Source organism: Haemaphysalis longicornis, unplaced genomic scaffold (genome assembly GCF_048455015.1).
Source record: "Haemaphysalis longicornis isolate Haplotype H1 unplaced genomic scaffold, Haemaphysalis longicornis Haplotype H1 scaffold_7, whole genome shotgun sequence".
In the NCBI taxonomy this organism is placed as follows: Eukaryota; Metazoa; Arthropoda; class Arachnida; order Ixodida; family Ixodidae; genus Haemaphysalis; species Haemaphysalis longicornis.
The window spans coordinates 83,439,886-83,462,941 of NW_027526422.1; the positions used below are offsets into that span (position 1 = coordinate 83,439,886).

Below are 23,056 nucleotides of genomic sequence, written 5' to 3' on the forward strand. Positions count from 1 at the left end.
TGGCTGTCCTCCTTAACAGATCCATGCGGGCGTCTTGGTCGGTGGGCTTTGCGGCTTCAAAAATTCGACATACGCATCAGTTATCGGTCGGACCGTAAACATTCAGACGCTGACGCTCTGTCCCGTTCGCCGCTTCTTTCTGGGGTTGCTGGCGTTCTGATTGATGACAGCGCTCTCTTACCTCTATCCTTGAGAAATTCCTGAACTGAGCAACGCACCGATCCGTGGATCTCTCCAATTATTTCCTTCATTGATGGCGCTTTGCCTCACCAAGGATCCCGTGCACTTCGCAGACAAGCTCCCCCACCCTTTGCACTGCGTGACGACCTTCTCTACCGGCGTAACTATTTCACTGAAGGAAGTAAATGGCTGCTTGGTATTCCTCGCCATCGCCGTTTCAACATTTGGGCGTGTCTTCACGGTGACCCAACCTGCGCTCATGCTGGTGTTTTATCGGGCCAGTTTACATTATTACTGGCGTGGTATGCACAACTTCGTTCGCAAGTACGTCCATTCATGGGCCACGTGCCAGTGCCGTAAGTCTTCACCCACTACTTCAGTCACTCTCTTACAACCACTACTGTGTCCCGCAAAGCCCTGCGACTGTGTTGGCATCGACCTCTATAGACCATGGCCATGCACACCCGCTGGCAATCGGTGGATTATTGTCGCTATCGACCACCTAATGTGCTCTGCCGGGACTGCTGCATCGCTAGCGCCTACAGCAGGAGACGTGGCATGTTTTCCACTCAGTCACCACATTTTGCCAGCTGGTGTTCCTCGTGAGCCTCTTTGTGATCACGGACGTGTGTTCTTGTGTAAAGTTGTTGAAGCAGTGCTCAAGGCATGTCGTGTTGTGCACCGCACTCCTGCTGCCCACCACCCGCAGACGACAGCCTGACAGAACGCTTCAATCGCACACTAGGAGACACGCTCGCTATGTACGTCACCGCCGATCACCAGGACTGGGACCCCATACTGCCCTATTTCACTTACGGTTACGATACCGCAACTCCCGCCGGGGTGGGCTTTTATCCCTATTTTCTACTATGTGAACGTGAACATTCGTGCACTCTGGATACCGTCATCCCCTACAGACCAGATCTTTCATTGTGTACGCCCCTTCCTGACGCCACGAAACACGCGAAAGACGGCCGACAACTCGCTCGATGTTTCACTGCTGAAGAACATAATATACAAGAATCTCGACAAGACAACGTTGCTGCAGACCCAACTTTTTACCTGGAGCCCTGTTGTGGCTTTGGGTTCCTTATACGACACCGCGATTATTCAGCAAGCTCCTGTCGAAGTATCACGACCCCTACCAGGTCATTCAACGAACCTACCCAGTCGACTTTATTGATTTGATTGATTGTAGAGTTTAACACGCCGACGCAACGCAGGCGATGAGGCGCGCCGTAGTGGAGGGCTCCGGATTATTTTGACTACCTGGGGATCTTTAACGTGCGCCGAAACCTCGTACACACGGGCGTTTTTGCTTTTCGCCTCCATCAGAAAAGCGGCCAGTCGACTTTATTGTAGAGCTTATGGCCCTTCTGCGGACCTCCGAAGGCGTGGTCGTGAAACTGCACACATGCAACGTTTGAAGCCATATTACGAACCCATCTTTGCTTTAACTTCATGACCTCATAGCCAGGGTGGCACTCGTTTGTCCGGGGGTAATTATAATAAGGTACAGGTCAGACTACTGGCTGACCAGTCCGTATGCCCCCTCATCAATCATTGTCATCACCAGCCCTCACCAGTCATTGCCAGCAATGGCCGCGAGATGGAAGAAGCTGAACAGTAGTCTGTCTGACATAGCTTTGCTGACTCGTTGCAGTGTCGGCTCTTCGCTGCTTCGCTACCAATCAACTCCCTTCGAATAGGTTCCTTCTTTGTAAAAAGCATACAGAACTCATGACTCATTTCATGCATCATCCAAAAAACCTATTTAGGTCATGTTAAGAAGCCGCAGTCATCTTGATTTATAACAACCTTACAGCACACAGTCATCAGCGAAGAGTCCTGTGCATGAATTGCAGTATTTACAGTAAAACCCGTTTATATCGAACTGCGCGACGATTGTAAAATAGTTCGATATAGCAAAAATAAGATATAGAAAGTGAAGCAAAAAAAACTTATATGAGAGCAATCTTGCCAATGGAGTCATGAGCTAACGCTGAGCTCTTACCACCCCGGAGTTCACTATTGATACGACACTTTCTCGGAAAGAAAACAATAATTTATTGCGGCGGAAGAACTGCGTGAGTGTAGCCTGCTTCTTGGAGCGCAACGCGTTGCTGGTGGCTGCTTGCTCCACGGTATCTAAACAGTCGACAAGCACAAGACCCCTGCCCTCAATAACACTGTAGTATCGCCGTAGCAGGGCCACGGCAGCGACGGCTTTTCTCGGGCTCGGAAGCGGTACGGAGTCCTCGGCGTCTTCGACAGAGCGGAGACAAGCATGGAAACAAGCGAATAACGGCGAACCCAGCGAACCGAGAAAGTGCGCGCAGAGAGTGGCGCGGACTTGAAGTTCGGTGACACCGAACCCGCAGCGCCTAATGTGGCGTTTCGGCTCCAACGGCATGCATGCGTAGAGCTAGCCCACTCTGCCACGGCCGGTTTGGACCAAGGAGGTTAAAAAATTGGTTTGGACGCGCCCGAGCTCGCGCGGGAGTCGCAAGGGACACCCGCGCCACCGCTGCACGCGGATGTATTGCGAGAAAGCCCGTCGCATGCCTAAGGAGAGCGACGAAAAATCCCGCGCGGGAGAGTTCAATATAGTATCCATTGTGAGCAAAATCGCGTTCGATATAAAAAGTTTTAAATGCATGTAATTTTTACCAGAATTATACAAGGGTTCGATATAGGCCATAATTAGATATATCCGTGTTCTATATAAGCGGGCTTTACTGTACTCGATCCTAAGCGCAACCTTTCTTGCACGATCGCCATGCCCACAGTGAGGGGGGGGGGGGGGGTGCTTAGAATCGAAAAACCTTAATTACCGCGCCCACCCTCCACCACTTATTTTCGCGGCCGTATATCGACAAGACTGGCACAATCGACAATGTTTTATTTCGCAAACATTCAAACGAAAAATAGGTACAGACATTAAACCTACTGCTTACGTGTGATACTCAGTGATACTACCATTCGAGTCACAACAGACTCGAATGGTAGTGATGGTGACATCACTACCATTCGAGTCTGTTGTGAAGCTTGGGCCACCGCTATCAGTATCTTACAGCAGATATTCTGTTCTGTTGAAGTGGTTTGTAACTGAAAACTTCATAAAAAACGAAGAAATGTCAGCTTGGGCCCGCTTCGAAGCGCCTCTGAAATCCACCTTCCTATGGTTGCTAAGAAAAGGTGCTGCTAGATTCACACGCAAACTTTTTTTTCAAGTTTTGTTCTCGAAAGTACGGGAGGGTGCTTAGAAATAGGGGGTGCTTAGAATCGTAAAAATACGTTGATACCGGCACTCACGTCATTGAATCATCGACCCATTATCACGTGCTCACGGTGACCAGTGTTAGACTTATCAAAAATTGTTTCCTGCCTCCCATTGTGCTTCAGAAGACCGGCGACGCTAATGTGCGATAAGCGCGCCCATATCGAAGTCTCAGCATTTGCAACAAAAGCATGAACGGACCAAGAAGTTTCTGAATGATACCCCACCAAGGACCATAGAACATGAATTGCGCCGAAGACACACACGTTCTAACCACGGAACGGCGAAGAAATCGTGCCGGCATACCCTGCTCTATTAAGAACTCTTTTTTTTCATTTTTTTGTCCCGTGTCATGTATACCCACAAAGTTGGATGAAATAAAGAGAAAACATGACGGTTGTGTTCGCACCTGTTGCAGGAACAATCAAAGTCGAGCCATGTCCCAGCAAGCCGTGCGTGTTCTTTCTAGAAAGGGATGCTAAGATTCATTTCTTCGTCATATCTGGTATGTAGGCGCGGTTGGTAGCGGCGTGGTGGGTTTAGCGCCACAAACCTATTAACGTCACACGCTCGGACATCACCTTACTTGGCCGCGTGTGGCTAAGTGCTGCCCTGCCCTGCTTGTGATGTGTGCGTCAGCGAAGAGACCATCGAACACCTGTTGTGCCTCTGTGACCAATTGACAACGCCGAGGCAACAGCTCTACACCACGGTTCGCAAACTGGACGACCAAACTCGACAACGCAGACTATCTTGTGCTATATGCGTTGCCTTTCACAGTCTGAAAAGGCTACAAAAGCCTTACTTAGCTTTTTGATGGACACCGGCCTACCTGAACGGTTGTAGGGACGTGAATAGCCTGCAATGCCATCCGTTCTCAAATTTGTCAGTTCACCGCCTTAGTTTTGTGCATTTTATTTTATTTTTTGTGCGTGCTTTATACTGTCTTTGTACTTACCAATCCCACGCCTTTTCTTTCTGATTTTCTTCCTCGTGTTCTCCCTTTTAACATATGCCGCTGTCCTTCCTTATCTATTCAAATTCCGTATCCCCATCCCCATGTGTAGTCTAACCTACCAGACAGTTGCCTGTTTAACCTCCCTGCCTTTCCTGTACCGTTCTTTTCTCTGTCTGTTAAAAAAATCCGACGACACCACAGCACTTCTTGCGTTTTGTGATTGCGAGAACGTCAATTCCTAGCTAAAAGCGTGAGAAGTCTTGTTTTGCTCGTGTTATCGAGAAGCTTCGCAATCATGTCACTGGAGACGATTTGCTTTGCGAACCCGCAGCGGTGGCTCACTTGCTAAGGCGTTGTGTTTCTGAGCCCAAGAACGTGGGTTCAATCCCGACCGTAATGGCCGCTCTGCTTGTGGAGGCGAAAAGCGAAAGCGCTCATGAGCCGAGATTACGGCGTGCGTTAACGATCTCCAGGTGGTAAAAATTAATCTGGAGCACGCCCCTACGCCGTGCCTCAATCCATGTGTAGCTTCCCCGCATAAACAGGCTACGATTATTTTAACCAGGGGATGTCTACACGAGATGTCTACGCGTTCGGGATGTCTAACGCTCGCTGTAGTCGGAATAATTTTGAACCGGTGGGATATACTCCATTCGTCCTTGGGTTGTGGCGCGCCTTACGGAGAAGCCCACATCTGATTCCTCAATCACGCCTCGCCACCCTGATACACGTTTTTTTTTTTTATTACGTTTAGCGAAAAAAAAAAAGCTAATAGATTTTCTCGATGCACAGGCATCTCAATCTCGGACGGATGTGCCATGTTCCCTCGCCCGCCAGAAAAGTTTCACACCGTCCTTTCCCGGAACGCAGTGTCCAGAGTGCCGTCAGATGGCACTGCAGCTCAGCGCTGCAGGCATGGCTAGAAGGCGAACCGACAACAACATCCGAATATTTAGAACAGGCGAGCACTGCCCAAAGAGTCCGTCGGTGTGGTGCAGGTGCTCCATCTTAACTTTTCGAAGTCAAGTCGGAGGTTCGACACCTGCTTTTGCCTGTTATTGCTTTTTTTCAACCTTAAATTAAACTATAATTTCCGTGGCTTAGGTTAGTTCTTGGTGTTTTAAATGATTACTATTTGTTCGTTAGGTCCTTTTATGTTAGTTTGGATTAGGTTACTTTGCATTTCGTTACGTAGAGCGATGTAGTACCCGACGCGGCATTTTTTTTTTTTTTTTTGCAAAAGGCCGGTGGACGTCGATATAGTGGAGTGCTTATAGTACCGTCGGACGGCACTCTAGACACCACCTTCCAGGAATGAAGGCACGTATCTAAACGCATGTAGATGCGCTCAAGAAATAATGGTGACGCCAAGAAATAATGGTGAATGGGAAAAAGTTATCTCAGACGTTTGCATTGTTTTGAGCCTGATGTAAGCGTTAGTACAAAGTTTGTTTTGGAGAGAAAAAAATTACGTGATTGGCGCAGGCTGGTATAAGAGGATGAGGGAGGGCATTTAGTCTAACAATAATTTAGTCCAACAACACTCGGGCCCCAGCCAGTGGTCGTTTTATGTACTTTTGATTTATTTATTTATTTATTTACTTATTTACCTATTCACTGATGTATTTATGCATTTATTTGTGCGTTGGCCTGGAGCCAAATATTGGGAAAAGGATGAAGTTTGTATGTCAAACGGTCATAAGTGAAAGATTAATTGTTTGAATACAACGTTTTATGCTTGTCTTATCGCTCTTGGCCATTACAAGCAAAGAGATTTCTCTGAAAAAAGCAGATTTAATCTCCCCATGCAGTCACAACGCCTTTCTGTATTTCTCAGAACGATGCAAGGGCTTGCCAACAATTCTTTCTTTGTTGTCGGTTACGTAATTTAGCATGATTTTAACACCGTGTTCCTCCGCTACGTTTCTTAAAGCCAGACCACACTTTTCCCTGCTCTTTCTCTCATCGTAGGTTCAGTTGTGGCGTCCCCTACACCGCTTGACCATAACTCACACGAAATACTGCTTAGTCTTCAATTTGATGTTTTTAAATTAACCAAATCGACCCATTCAAGAGCTTCCCACTATCAGCTGCTGGGTGAGAAGTCAAGACAAGTCAAGGATTTAATTATAAATAGAATGTTGGGCACATGGTTAAGATATACAAAAGGAGGTCCCACAGTCACAGACTGCAGCGGTACCTCCTATAAAGAGTGACATACGTGATTTTACGAAGTGCAGCAAACAGGAGATTCGATGAGACGAGTGTTTTTAGCATAAACATCTAGACAGTACGTTATTATTAGCAAGATTGTAGATGTTATGTACCATAAAATGCCAGTGAACATAAATATAAATATAATAAAAACACTCAAGTACAAATATCTAGAAAAATTGAAATAGTAAAACAAGAGAATCAATTACTACATATATAAAACATAGAAAGAGTAGAAACGCTTTAATCAACTATTGTAATAATATTAATTTGGAAGTGAAAATGACCAGAGAGCGGAGTGCATAATTTCAGTAGCTTTTTTTACACACAGTGCTGTTCCTATCCGAGAGATAATAACAGCCGGTGATGATAAAAGCCGGTGGGAAAAAGGGGGAAATGCGGGGCAGATAAGTTTTCCTGCCCGAAAATCTTTTCATTCTTTCAGGGCAGCCGGCTGCAATCAGAGGGGTTTCCTCCCATTCAATTTGTATGACAATTAAGACGCCCTTGAGGACTACACGTACGCTACCTCGATGAGACAATGCGCTTCGTGATTACATACTACTTACATCACGCCAGGGCATAGGCCTACGAAAAAGAGAAAGATAAGCCTTTACGTGCGTTTGTGCTTTTTTTTTTTATTCAGCTCAGTTAAGTAGTTGCTGCCTGATCTAACGGTGACTCGTATCACGTGATTCAACGAGTTGTTAGTGCTATACAAGCATTGCGGGCTCAAACACTAGCGCACACCAGTAAACGCACCCGCAAGAACGGAATCGGAAATAACTGCAATTTCATGGCAACAAAAGCAGCACTATATACACGGCTCCTGGTCTATGAGAAAACCGCATATTAGCCGACCTCTTCCCTAGGAACGAGGTTCATAAAACTCGCGTAAAATAAGTCTTGTCTCAATTATTATTTGTAGTTGCCGGTAGCCTCCCCTGACCTTCTTGCGACGAAGTGAAAATGCACTACGGGCACAAAGCTTAGCCGCAGTTCCTGTTCGAAAGGAACGAAAATTTAACCGCAGTGAATCATTTATAATTATGAGTACTTCAATGGCAGCCTGGAAAAATATGCTTGGCAGTTGGTTTAATCTTCGCGTACTAGGCATCACTGCAGACGTTGTAAAATAGAATTAGTAACATCATTACTGTGCCCTCGTTTCGACTCGGGGAATTTGTCTTAATCCCTGGTGGAGACAAGTCCCCTTGTCGAAACTTCGGCTCAATGGAGAGGCTACTACTACTACCTTTGTTGTCGGGTATATTCTTCAGGCAATCCTTGCTTCAGTTTTCTTAGAACGAACATCGTTAAAAATTATTGAACACGTTCGCGGCGGCCCGCATCAATTCCCCACTGACGTTATTCGCAATTCCACGCGGAAGCAGCTTTTTATAGAAGTGGCACGACAAAAGCGACCCGTTCAAATCGCAAAAAACGTGCGAGTTTGACAACTCGTTTTCTTGCGGTTCTTCCCGTTTTTTTTATGTATTATATTCGTCAGGTTTAAAGATGGAACAGGTTATTCGGTGGCTTTTCGTATGATGGCGTGTTATTGCACGCTGCTTTGCCGCCGTACTTGCCCTGCCCCTGTACGCGCTCGCTTTGCGTCGGGCCGCTGAGCTGCTTAGATGTAGCCCAACGCCACCTCGGGTTCTCCAACATTGGTAGAATAAATTCAGCTTAATGACTTAGACACGAAGGAAGACAAACAAGCCTACCCCATGGGCAGAGTGCTGTTCGCTAAAGGTATAAACATACCGACAGGATGAATAAACTTTTAGTTGAAAGTCAGCACTTTTCTTGTTTGTCGTACTTCGTGTCTTCATCATTGCGCTGAATTTTTGCTGTGGATATGTACCAATTTGCCCAGCTGGCCACCTTACTCTAACCTTGAATAAGATAACTCGTTTGGTATGCAGGATTCTTTTTCAGAAGAGAAATAATGGTACCGAGTAATATTTGCTGGCTTTCAAAAACAAAACCTGTATTTCTGAAAGACATTTAAAACATCTGTACATTCAACCGTTCTACAGATGCAAGTTTTCATGAAATTTTGAGGGGCATGAGAAGAGAGGTTTCTTTCATTTCTTTTTAGAAAATTATAAAAAAATTGGAAAAGGCGATTCTGCACAGATCTATAAATAACTTGATATATTCCTTAAGGTGAAAGACTTAGCTGTCTCATCAAACGCGAAAAGTGACAATAGTTGCTGCCGCCTACACAAATAAAACCAAATTACGCCCGTTTTAAAAAGAAAATAAGTAAATAAAGTATACATAAAACACACTTCTGTTCGAATGGGATTCGAACCCGAGGCGCCCGAGCAGCAGCCAAGTGCGGTAACTGCAGCGCTAGCCCGGTATCGTGCCAGAACGGAACAAGAGTTGTGCGCATGCATGCCTCGTGACATGTGAACCTGACGACACCGCAAACACGATGCAGAAGGGTAAAAGTTTTCGATAATAGTTTGCTGTCGCTTTAAAAGCACTTAAGAGACTTTAGTTCGCGGTGAATTTTTTTGTTAACAGTAGAATGTATATAATTGTTCATGCTACACCACCAAACTCTCAACACAGCTTTCGCTCTAGAAATCTGCGCTCGATTTCACATCAAGACAATTTCAGAAAGCCCTTCCCTCCATGAAGATTGGTCACATCCCAACAAATTTCCCTGGAGAAGCTCTGTTTTTTCCGTATCATCCTGGTTGAAAAAAAAGTTTTTTTAAGTTTCTAATGTTTTTTTTTTCAATCTCTCACATTTGTACACTTTTGACAACCCTGTTTGCCATTTTGCTGGGGGTAGTGACTATAGTGACACCGCATGTCCCATTTTGCCGTCGTCAAGGGTCTCCGGTACGACGGAAGCATGATAGTGCGGGTGCCCACGTGCGCACCGCCATTACGTATATATACGTCTTTCACCCCCTCCTATCTTTTGCTACATCCTATCAATCGCGAATCATTTTAGAGTTGGAATGTGGTATCGATCCCGTATTTTGTTGTTCTAACCTGATGTTCGTGTTCGGTCGTCTTAGCTGAAAGGTACTTAGCACATTTCATTATGAAAGACTCTGCCGTGCATTTTACCCGCTCACTGGATCAACTTAAACGCACCAGCAAGATAACACCAGCAAAAGCGATGTTCCTGGCATAAAAGACGAGGCAATACCCCAGTAGGGTATTGACGCACGTGTGCAATGCGTGTTTGAGCTCGCGATAATTATACCTCCTCCTCTCAATCTTGTTGTGAAAAAAAAAAAAAGAAGAAAGGAGTGAAAGATTTTAGGGCATTCCCTGCCTAGCACCCCGGCTCCGATCGGCCCATGTTAACCCTCAGTCACGAGGCATTGTTCCACTTTGCACCTTCAGCGACCTCTGATACCAGCTACGATATCGGGCGCCTTAATCAGTGCCTCTAGATGCACGGGAATGCCAACCTTCTGCTCTTTTTAAGTAGTTTCTCTTTTTTTTGCGAATTCCGAACCACGGTTGCATTATCGTGAGTTATCCCCGGCCGAAAACTACGATGGCGAATTCAGCGAGACAACGAGCAACTGGACAATCACAAGAACGAACAGAGGCCTGCGCTGTCTCGGAACTAGCTGTTAAGGGAAATAGACGCTTTACAAATATGCCGAAATTTCCTTCACGTGCAGCTCACGATGCAATTGACTTACTTTTCCCCCTTAAGCAGGCACCAATTTTCTGTACCAACCGTAAGCCATTAATGTGTCATGGACGCTCGATTTCGGACGAGCATAGTTATCTGCTACCATCGCATTAAGAGAAACTAGAAAGAAACTTCTCAAGCTGTAAAACGTAATGTTCCAATCGCAAAATAGGGCCGTAAGCTTTCCGTCCGGACTGCCTGCTTCAGCGCTGTGTTGGCTGACCAGACTCCGGGGCTGTCGATGTTTAGAATTCAGTATGTACGATGGCGGTGTCCTTCACAGAAAGTTTGCTTTTCTGGGTTCCATAGCACCGTCACCGTAATGTTAGATAAACCACATAACCTCCGTCGCAACGTATCGTGAAATTATCCCGTTTTAAAGCTGAGCTTTAGTGTCCTCAGTGATGCCGTTGTACGCCAATACGCCCTGCGTGTATGCGTTTCCTATAGTCAGTACAGCCAGCCATCATCTGAGCTTGCTACGGGGGTTATACCATAGCATAAACGTACCTAAAGCATGCAAAACCACCCGAACAGAAGTGAATAACAGCCGAAACGGACTTGCAATGGTTCAGAACCACGCCGTTGAGAAATATTCAACAGAAATAGCCGAAACCGACCGAAAGGAGGCAAACCCACAAAAACGTACAAGAAGCAGAAGCTGAAACTGACCGAAAGGCAATGAAAATACCCTAAATCCCATTTAAGATGTGTAAACATGTCATAAATAGATTATATGCGCGATAAGAAATGTTAATATTCAAAAATGACAAACCCTTGAAAATAAAAAAAAAAAAACGGTAACGGGATTTCAACCCGGGTAAGGATGTTTGCTTCGCAGGAGCGGAACTACTACACTTCGAGGGCAAGGCGTTCTGATCGGTTAAATTGAGGGCCACAAGTACGTGGACATAGCTTCAAACATGCCCCTAGATAACGCCATGCGTCGCTTTGCTTCCAGAAGCCCTAGGATTTAAGGGTATCAGAGAGGAAGTTAACTTCAAGGCTGTCGAGGGGACGAAAAGAAGATTAGAATGCTGGTGGACGAAAAGCAGAGAGGGGAATATTGCCTAGGACAGTTACCACCTGTAACAGGGAAAAGAAAGTATTTCGGGCCTAATAAGCTTTAGTGCCTGCCCTAAGCAGCGCTAGTATTAAACCAAGAGTGTAAAACATGGTTATATTAGTCTTTTGTGGTAAGATGACATGTCATCCCCCCGCTTCAAAGGGAAACCAATAGGAATCATCATCATCATCATCTGTGCTGACTAGGAAACACCTATGCGCATACGCCCTGCAGGAAAGCCACTTTCTCTGACGATGATGAGGAATGATCGTGAGTGAAGTGAAAGAAAAAAAAATCATGCACCCATCCGTGTAACGACGACTACGGTTGAACGCGATCGAAGCTTTCTCGTGACGGATTCTTTGGTTGGTCAGTCCCACACTGCGAGTATGTGCTACTTTGGAGGAACGCACCACTTTCCTGTGATACCCATAGCAACTCTAGGGTGCGCACATCATGAGCCTAATGTTTGGGTTTGGGTTGTACGGCGTGCCATTTATGCGTTTATAACAAAACTGTAACCGTGAGAGCCGCGCGCGATTTCGGATATAACGAAGAAATATTTAACCAGCAGGCTGAGAATTAAGCTACTTGGACAAACCCCCGTAGTCCGTAACTGCAGAATTATAAAGGCCGTTTTATTCGTGGACACTGCGGAAAACCATCCTGCTCAGTGCCATGAGTAGCCACCAGACGAAGATCACATTGTTCGTTATATAAATAAGGACGCAGGCCTGTTTTGTCAAGTGAACTTTGTTTTGTCGTAATTTCACGTACTCATGTTCCGGTTCATTGAGCTTGAAATGCAGCAGAAAGAGAAGTAAGGGTTACTTTGTTTATACAGTCAAACCCGTTTATAGCGAACTGAAATATGCACTTCGATTAGTTCGATATATACAATAGTTCGATATAGCCGAACCCGCCAATAACGAGCTGATTGTTACGAGTTCGCAATCCGCGGGAACCCTCCCCCCTCCCCAACTCCACCATCCCCGCATGCAGAAACGAACACAGTAAAGTAGCCATTACCACACCCAAAGTAATCCATCTATGGCAAGTAATAAAGCTACTTTCTGCCCCAATTTCCTACTTTGTAAAAAAAGCGGTGATTTTTGTTTTCACTCTTTCGTTTTGGCGGCTTCAACTAGCATAGCATTCTCTACACGAAACATTGTTTGCACCAGTGCGAGTCCGCGTCCTCCAAAATCGAAGAAGCATTGGCGGAGCACATCGACTGCCGAAAGTGCTTCATTATAAGCGTCGGACGGCTCTCATTCGCGACATCATCGGGAACATTGGCGAGCTGTTCCAACAGTTCACCAATGTTGCTGTCTTGGCCCGGACTCGCTGGCTGGGTGGGTTCCGTCGTGAGTCCCGCGCGTCGGAAACAGTTACGGAAAGTGTCGAGCGTCACGTCGCTCCGTGCGACGCGCAATGTCTCAGTCGCGGCTCTTGCTCCGTGGTCGCGGCCAATCCACATCTCAATCTCCGCTTCGAGACCATGCATTTCGGCGGCCATTCTGGCGCACAGAGTTCGATATATCCGATGTGAACTTCGTTATAAGGAATATGTTTCCCATGTATTTCCGTAACTGAAATATTTTTGTTCGATATATAGCATTATTCGCTCTATCCGGGTTCGTTATAGCCGGTTTTGACTGTAGTGCCTTTAAAAAAACATTTTTGTATCAAGCATTTTTGCGCGAACCAGATTGTCGATTTGTTATAGCCGACTTTTGCCTCTGCTGTTACAACAAATATCGGTTATAACGAACTAGTTTGCTGCCCCGATTCTACTTCGTTATAACGAAGTGTTACTGTGGTAGAGAACCAACCTTAAAATAGATCTGTCAGCTCTTCGTGCGAATTCATGAGTTCTTTGAAGCTATTTCATAAAAATCCGCAATGCCATCCCACTTTCGTATCAGACTGCTTGTGCGGCGCCAGAAAAAAATGCTTCCCAGCAATGCATGTGTGTTGTAGTGAAGCCGGCATTGAAGGAGCGTGATGATTGATGATTATGAGGTTTAACGCGGCGACGCTACACAGTCGATGAGGCATGACGTACTGGAGGGCTCCGGATTAATTTTGACCACCTGCACTCTTAGGCAAAAAGGACTAAAATAGGGACTAAAATACAGCCGTTAGTCTTCGCGGGCGACCGTTCATCTTCAAGGGGAGTATCTGCGGCAGAGTACGTGCCGTGTGCATAAATACAGACTAACTGTTCGTCCCCGCCGATCTATAAGGAGCAACGGGAAGACGAAACGCATGCAGTTAGTCTCTTTGCTGCGTCGTTAATCCCCTAATGGCGTCGTCGTTGCCCTTTCGCGCATATGTCTGCGAACAGTTTTATATTTCCAAAACACAAGCCATTGCAGTCACTGGGTGCTTTAGATGGTGCCACCGGAGAAAATATTGATGTTAGTTATAAGAAAATCGCCTAGGGTTAGTAGAGCGGCGGGTAATGGCAAGGAGCGGCGAAGCGCGATTGCCATACGCTTCTCGGCGAGGTTTTGTTGATACGCTGTGTTGCATACGATTCGTGCGAGGTAAAAACGGCCAATGAGAGCTTTCAAGAGCCTTAACAGTAACGCAAAAATTAGTGACAATAGCAAACGTGGATTCCTGAGCCTAATGGATATGTATATGTTTAACAGACGAGAAAAAACGCATGTTGCTGATGACAAGTGCAAAACAAAAATGCTCGCTACAGGTAAGCGTCTCGAAGTTATCTTTTACACTCGCTACATAATTGCCTTGGGCACCAAAGCTATGACAATGCTGCAACTGCTGTAAAACCCGCTTGCATTTCCCGGTCGCAATCGTCTAGCGACGCAAATTTGAAGAATTCAGGCAAGCAACACCGAATTCGCTTTCGCCGATGCAGGAAAATATGCCATGTTTCCTAATTCTGACACTCACACAGACGACACCTTTCACATACGTTACATAGAGCACTTAGCATATGTATCGAACACAAAGAAAGCACTTAGCTTGCGCTAAGTTGTGCGGAAACAAATGAGTCGTCCGATCGCCCAGCTACCTATCTCAACTAGGTGACGACGAGTTGATTGTTATTTACAAAAAAACTATGGTTGTGAGGCTCTACTTCGAATCGAACTGAGCAATAGTCCCTAAACCTAGCAAAGCGCTAAGCGCAAGGCGCAAAACGCGGTCACGTTCGCTTGCACAGATAGAAATTCGGGCACCATGATGTGTTGCGTTATGCACAGAACTACACGCTGTAAACTTGAATATTATCTGCCCCAGAAACCACCCGGCGGCGTGGTCCAGCGGATAGCGCGTCGGGTACCTTGTGTATAATTCCGGGCGTCAGGGGTTCGATCCCTCCCAGTACTGGAGTTTTTTTCTTTTTTCTGCACTCTACGCAGTTCATCCTTGGGGAGTATCGGAACGGACCATCCGGGTGGGGGACTAACCGTTCGTCCCCTCGCAGTTAGTCTCCAAAGGGACTAATCATTGTGGCAGAGGCCGTTAGTCCCCGAAAGGACGAACTTTTAGTCCTTTTTGCCTAAGAGTGTGGGTATCTTTAACGTGCGCCAAAATCACGTACATATGGGATTTCGCCCATACGGGATATCGAAGACTCTAGCTTCTATGCATTCGTAATCAATAAAATTACTCACAGCTCTCGCTATCACGAACGGGTCTTGCAAGTTGTCTTGAAAACTTTCATGGTGTCTTGTGTGCGCATTGCGTGCTTCGCTGCGAGACTAAGTCTATCTCGGCAAAACGACCCGGCGCCTTCCTTGAGTTATATTCATCACGTATAGCTGCGAAGCGATCGTCGTCAGTCAGCACTGAAACGACACAGGAAATGCTGAACGCGATTGTACCCTGAACCCAAGAGCGGTGCACACCAGAGAAACTCTAAACATAACTCAAAAAATAAATTCAGGCAAAAAAAGCCTTGCTTCGGACTAGGACCATTATTTACCTAACTTTGACGTACAAAACTTATTCACCACTTGGGGAGCAGCTTTATCGCGCTACACTGTGCTCATTTATTCTTAAATTAATTAACGCTTTTAGTTTGCTGATTTCTCAGAACAAGAGATTTGCATAATGCTGACTGTTTATGGCCAACATTTTGCCGTATAAGCTTACCTTCATATTACACTAAGAATGCGGTCTTCGTATCTTCATATAAGCGTATCTTTATATCATACTTATAATGCTGTCTAATCAGAATATAATTCTGATAAGACAGCGTTCTAAGTATGACATGAAGATTCTAGGTAATGCTTTCAAAAATAGCATTTTACCCAAATGAATAAAAGGGTCACTGACACAAAATTTTCAAGGCGAGATAACTACGGAGATAGATTGGTGGGAACACATATACATCATCTGCAAAATATCAGCGGCGAATACAGCCTAGAACATATTTAAAATCAATTTTAAAGTGTGCGAAACGCAACCGAGCAGCCAGCAGAGGACCACGCGCAATCGACATCCCGAGGATATTGTGTAAATAAACAACATCCAACACGTCACGAGTTTGTGTTTGCCGCTTCCGCACTGCCGGCGTTTTTCGCCGGCTCGCCCGGCTCGCCGCTCCAATCGGAGGGCCGGAGGGCGGAGCTTCTGCTCTCGAGAACGAACGACCCGATCGTTGGCGGCGGAGGCGCCGTGATTTCGTCAGCTCATCGGGCAGCTGGCCGCGACCAATGTTCTACAGCGATTCCGGGAACTCTGTTTCTATTACTGTTTATTACCATTGGATGCGAAAGCGCGCCGGAGGCACGAAAAGCCCACTGAGCTAGCCGCACGGTCGCTCTGCAGGCGGCGGCCACGGCCGCGAAGTGGCCCAGGCTGGCGCAGGTAGCTCGAGTGATAGCTTGTTACCGCTGCACGAAATTGTCCCCAAGTCCCGACCATGGTGGCTTACATTAGAAAGGAGTTAATGATGCGATGGCGGGTTGCATTAAAAATTGTCATTTGCACCGCTTACGAGAGCGGCACTCGAATATCCGCCGCAGTGCTAAGCCGAACACATCTGTAGGCGGACCTGTAGGCAGACCGGCCGGCTGCTCCCAGCGCGCGTTTTGCCACCCACCGTCTGGAGCGTCGCGCGTCGTTCTTTAGCCACGGTAGCATTTGCACTCGCAGCACCTGCGTCACATCCACGGTCACTTTTTAATTAAGCGCCTCACGAGATCAGTACGTGGGGGCATTCGCAGAAACTGCCGTCGATGCGGATTCGACAGTGCTACGGCGGCTCTGTTCTGTGATATCCCTCCGACGGTCACGTGGTCAGCTTTGTTCACACAAAATCCACAAAATCCATCGTTTCGCGGCACTCGCTGAAACCGAAACTGCGACTGGCCGCATTGAAAATGCCTCTAATTAAACAACCGTCGCACGCTGAAGCAAATGAGGTTTATACAGGTTATAAGTAGGTCACTAGCTACTTATCGCAACAAAAAAAACAAGATGCAAAATTTTTGTGTCAGTGCTCCTTTAATGTGCGGCCATGAGATCAGACCATGATGAAGTGCGCCGCCATGATGCGATAAGCTATTCGTAGACAAAGCAGTGATATGAAATGGAACGATGACGCGTAAATGTCACATTTTTAATGCAAAAGAGCCATTCACAGAGCTGTCATCAGGTGGCGTAGTATTTAAAACGTTGGCTTTCGTGATCCTGCCAGCAGTCGGCCTTCCTTCCACGGAGACACCGCGCAAACTTCGAACTTGTACGGGGAGAGGATTTACCTCACTTCTCATCATGCTCCGCTACGTCACTGCCCTCCTTCTTCTTGGCCTTGCCTTAGGGCAGCGCCATAGCTTCAAGTATGACGACTGCGGTAAGCACTGTGTCATTCTTATAGCTCATCGAGCTTCCTCTCTTTTTTTTTTTCGTTCGAAACTCGCATCCATGCACAAGCGGGTTAATTTCCTTCTGTTCGTTTGATGAGTAGAAAATTACAAAAACCAGGTTTGCTTGTCTTCGCCGTTACGAATCGGTCGAGTATGCGGGTTTGTAGAAATTATAATTTGTTTCGGTAAAAATCAGTTTTCGCACTTTCGAGGAGGTAGTTTTAATGACCTATGCAGCACATTTCATATGGTCAATACCGAAGAATTGCTATATCAGAAAGTATAAAGTGATGTTCATCGCGTAAACCCTCTGCAGAAAAACAACCACCAGAACAGTGTGATCCAAGAAAAACGCTGAGAAGGATTGATTGATTTTGATTTTATTTGATTCTAGGGTTTAACACGCCGACGCAACGCAGGCGATGAGGCGCGCCGTAGTGGAGGGCTCCGGATTAATTTTGACCACCTTGGTATCTTTAACGTGATCCGAAATCTCGTAGATACGGGCGTTTCTGCTTTTCGCCTATATCAGAAAAGCGGCCGCCATGGTCGGGAATCGAACCCGCGTCCTCGTGCTCAGCAGCATAACGCCTTAGCTGCTGAGACACCGCGGCGGGTAAACACATAGAAGGCATCACAACTGAGGCAAAATCAAAGCTCTGGCCTGAAAGATGGAGTAACTGCGTGTCCGTTGAGAGCGTTATGAATATTGTATTTTGACAGTTTTAATGTGGCCCACACAGTGTTATAAGAAGAACACCCGCGGCGGTGGCTCAGTGGCTAAGGCGTTGCGCTGCTGAGCACAAGGTCGCGGGTTCGATTCCCGGCCGCGGCGGCCGCTTTTCTGATGGAGGCGAAAAGCAAAAACGCCAATGTGTACGAGATTTCGGCGCACCTTAGAGATCCCCAGGTGGTCAAAATTAATCCGGAGCCCTCCACTACGGCGCGCCTCATCGCCTGCATTGCGTCGGCGTGTTAAACTCTACAATCAATCATAAGAAGAGCCGAGAAATAAACTTCTCTGATGACGTAACTCCACACCACGTTGTCTATGTCATCATCACTGCGACCCGAGGGACTGCGACTGTATGGGTCGGAGCTTTTTATTTTCTAAGCTTTATGCCAGTATACAAAGGAAAAAGACAAAGAGATCTGTAAAGTAAAATTGGCGTGTCTTAATACATATATAAACAACTCGGCAGCAACAGATCTTCGAAACGCAAATAATAACAAAACGGAAAACCGGCTCTTGCACTACAAGCCATTTTTATCATTTTATTTTCATACATTACAAAACAAAAATGAGGCAGATGGAGCTAGTGGTAGCCAATGAGGTTAAAATCAACATCAACGTGCGTGCCTATAGGAGCCCGCCGTCATTGCATTTGAACAACTTTTACGAACACGCAGTTATATATTAAATAACGCAGTTACAGGGACCCTGAAAAATGTATCCTGACTTATCATTAATATTTAAGCAGAAAATTAAGGCACGACATATAGGAACAATAAGGATGAGATTGCTAGAAAGCAATGATAAGACATAACTGCAATTACCCATCTTCTCTTCCTTTTTCTCCCAACATTTCGACGCTGCAGTTTGTGGAGTATATATGACAAGCAGGGTTTATTGCTGCGTCCTAACTACCAAAAAACTGCAAAATGTTTTTCGCAGGAAGCACGGCTAAAATCAAGCTGGCTGAAATCGAGCCATGCAGTTCCGACCCTTGCGAATTCAAGCGTGGAAGTGAAACGAAAATTCATTTCTCGATCATCGCAGGTAAGTTTTTATATCATAATCACGAAGTTACGCACAAAATCGACCTTTCAGTAACCCAGTAAAACCATTTTTAAGCGTGATATATCTCTTACTTTCAATACTAGCACTGAGAAAAAAAAAGCGCAACCTTTAGAGTTGTTGTTTAAGTACTTGGAAATACCTTCAACTGCAGGCTTTTGGCTTTCGGATCTGTGGAACCTGGGAGAACCACCGTTTCTTCATCGCAACACCTAACGAAATGCAATTAAATCTGTCACACTTAACACTAACTGTTCGAGTGTACACTGTAGCACACATAATAGCTCACGAATGATTTTAGGGGAAAGTAATGAAGTACGGCGGAAAGCTGTCCGTGCCAAAAAACCATGCAAGTAACATTTTGGCGTTTGAACAAGAATTGCGCATGACGTGACATGTTTATTTTGGGCCATTCCGGTCGCAAATACAAAATAACAATCGATGGATGCTGTAGAGGCAAGTGGGGCTTTCCCACACAATCTATTACTCCCACAACGAATTACTCCAAAGTTCTCCAGAGTTTTCTGCGAAATATTTCGGGTGTTGTACAAAGCTGCCCCGCTGGTAATGATACGGCGTATTACTCCTGAGAAGTTTTTGGAAAGATGCGTTGTGTGTCCGAGATACTCGAGGGAGAATTTTCGCCCTGAAACTAATCATGCTATTTACTCGCTAGAACCAAGCACGATGGCCGCCATCCTTGTTTCACGCCTTCCATGTGCTTTATCGTCTGCAGACCAAGACAGCAAGAAGGCGACGCTTAATGCCAAGGTGTGGGCTTTAATGTTCTGGATGAAGGTCCCCGGCCTCAAGTCCGACCTGTGCTCGTACATGGTGAAGTGTCCCATCAAAAAGGGTCAGGAGTACAACGGCACACTGGTAATGCCGATCCCAAGAGCAGCGTTCCCGGTGAGTATGGTCGCGGGACAATCACGTGTGTTCACAGTTGTGTGGCCAGATCATAGAAGTGTGTCAACTGAGTTCACCTGCCCGAGGGGACGAATGTCAGAAAACGCTTATGCTTATTCTCTCAGCTAGGGGGAGTTGATCAGGAGACCGGACGATCCAATAATGCTATAATCCAGATCACCGGCATCGGGGCGTGATTGCAGATGGTGGTTGCTATACCACTACAACAGGCGCGGAGTCGTGTTTGACAGGACAAGAGTTTTCAAATAACACTTTATAGCTGGGCTAGCATACAGAGGAGAACCGGTTAAGGGAGAGAACAAAGGGCACGGCGACAGTGAAAATAGATGACGTCGTAACAAATGTCGTCTTGAGGTTGCAGTGCGGGCGTAATTATACGATGCGTATAACTGATTTAATTGGGAGTGAGCAGAACGTTGCACTGAGGATATTTTACTCTCACCGGAAAATACCTGCATCAAATTCAGTGCTTTGGGGCAGGAAGCATGTTTGGGATAATATTATTAAGAGAGGAGTAATGAAAACGAATGGTTGGGTGACCGCAGACGAGACGAGTTGGTACTCACGACCATGGTACCAAAGGCACTGATATAGCTCCGTCACTTTAGGGAAATGCAGCGGGCTCCGGAAGGCTTGTGTACTCGGGAGGTTGGAACTTTTCAGGAAGAGGAGCGCTTCAACACTGGTTGAGCCGGGGAATCAGCACAAGAATTAAATCCCGTCGCTCGATGCGACGTGGCGACCTGTATGGAATAAAGGGGCGCGTATTGACGTGACTCTTTCGCCCTAGTAATGGCTGCAAGTTCCGCGCTTAAAGTGAAGCCTGTTTTTCCTAATGGGGTTGGTATGTATGGTGTACGCAGTAATGCGCGAACTGTGGCGCAGTATCAGGCCTAAGGACAAGCCAGGCCACAATGATTAGGCAGCCAGTAATGTTCGATTGTATGGTGGTCCTGCAGAGGCTGGAGGCGCAGAACATTTATATGTAAAACACCGGCTGGCTTCTAACACTCAATGACTGCCGTCTTTGTAACATTGGCGGGAGCCCCCAGAAGCTGCAATCTGTTTTACATGTTTCGAAGTGTACATCACGATCTGTGACATTTCGGGCTTTATACTCGTCTCAGACAAATCTTGTCAGATGACAAGCGTAGTGCCGGTGCTCTCTGCTTTTAATGTAACGCCTACGGTGGTGGGAAGCACATTTGTCAAATGCAGGGGCTGGAACGCCTGTGTTTTTCGAGGCTATCGATCTCTGTAAGATGCGGCGTTCTCTTTTGAAAGCGATCTCAGAGGTGCCGAACATCCCACAATTGAAGAAATAATGAGCAGGACCTTTGTTACTCGCAGTAAATTTTCTTATTTACAGTATGAGCAAGAGAAAAAGGTAACTTTAGCGCGCAGTGCGGCTCGATCACATGACCCCGATAAACCAAACCGGGGCATTGCGTGTACACCACGGCGATGGGCTCACTACAGCAGACCATCACGGGGCTACTTCGACATTGCTGTGGCGACGCCGAGGTATTCGAACGGCGTCAGCATTTGCGCGGTTGCTACTCGTTGCATACCCCTGCATATTACACTTGTCCAGCAACCCTCACACTCAAGTCGCAGAAACTTGGCAGGAGGTCTTGAATGAAGTGGTGGACGCATTTTAAATTCTATCACACTTCATTGAGAATTTTGATAACATGTACTCGACGTCCCCTGCGCTGCCCCTTAGTCGCGCTAAATTCAAATTCTGGACGCATTACGTGCCGAAGCCGCACCTGGCGGGCCATGAAGCACGGCGTTGTGGAGTTCTCCGGATTAATTTTGCCCAGGTGGGGATTTTTAACGTCTGCCGAAATGTTGACACACGGGTGTTCGTGTTTTTTACTTCATCAGAAAAACGGTCACCTAGGCCGTGAAGGAACCCGAGATCTTGGGATCAGCAGCCCGACGCTTTAGCTTTTGAACGACCGGGACAGGTTGAGGTTCTGAGCAAAATGAAAACGTGAACAAACGCGAATTAATATCTTTTGCCTGTCACGTGTAGTTGCAAAGCGTGCAGTAACTTCTTCTTTTGCATTGTCTTCTTTTTTCTTCATTGCAGATGGAAACCAGCGCTAAGTTCGAGCTTAAACTTGACCACGGCGTGAGCGTTTGCACGAGCACTAAAGTGAAAGTAGTGTAAGCCTGCCGACGTGCTCGCTTCCTTCTTTTGAGGTACATGAAAATGTAAAATATCTGTACATACCAATGGGCGCATGCCAGCACAGGCACTCACTAAGATTTTCCATTGAGCTCGGGGAGGGTTCTCACCGCCGCTTTCAATAAAAATTGTCAGAGATCCAGTGTGCTCCATGTGTTTGCGAGGCTGATTGTGCGAGCTTAAACACGACCATCTATTTACCCCACATCGCAACTACTGCCACGAAAGAGTTGACGAGCACCACCGGGTCTGAGGTAATCTCGTCGAAACATTCTCATCGGGGAAGCGAGCGATTTGTGAAAGAAGGCACATGCACATCTGCAGACAACACATAGCTGGTACAATAAAGCGTAATTTCACTAGGTTGGTGAAATAACAGCGCTGGCATCCTAAGAAACATCTTGAAGCCCTTAATGGTTTTACCTTCAAAGCAAAAAAGTTGTAATATGGAGACGTGCTAACAGAAATCTATGCAAAAGATCACTCAGAAAAAATTTTTAGTCAGAAAAACATGTGTAATCGCATTGTAACGGTCTCGGCCCATCGTACTCTGAACACTTGCTAAGAAATCTCTTAGGCAGGACTCCTTTACGAAACTGAACGATATTCCCTGATAGATTGCGTGATCAGGGTGTAATTGCACTAAAACGTGTGACAACAAAATATGGCGGCAAATAAATTGAGACTAAGAACATCGTGCTAACTTTTGCAGAGATGCCCTCTTTCAGTGAATCCACGCAACCTTCATTAATCGTGGAATCCGGGAATATGATCCCAGCCCGCATATATCTTTCATGTGCCAGCGATACGAACATGAATCTAACCCACGGCGTGTCAATCTTACATGCGGAAAATGTTGCAAACAGGATCACCCCACTGAAAATTGTCGAAACAACTCATTCAAA

The 23,056-nt window shown here is 46.2% G+C and overlaps 1 protein-coding gene across 1 annotated transcript; it reads left to right on the plus strand.

Moving 5' to 3' along the window:
- Window positions 1-17,011: 17,011 nt before the first annotated feature.
- On the plus strand, window positions 17,012-22,282 carry LOC144144550 (mite group 2 allergen-like Ixo r 2). The gene is made up of 4 exons (XM_077676059.1): window positions 17,012-17,213; window positions 18,902-19,006; window positions 19,761-19,933; window positions 22,053-22,282. Exons 1-4 carry the CDS (start codon window positions 17,135-17,137, stop codon window positions 22,131-22,133), a joined length of 438 nt encoding a protein of 145 aa, XP_077532185.1. The 5' UTR covers window positions 17,012-17,134; the 3' UTR covers window positions 22,134-22,282.
- Window positions 22,283-23,056: the final 774 nt, after the last annotated feature.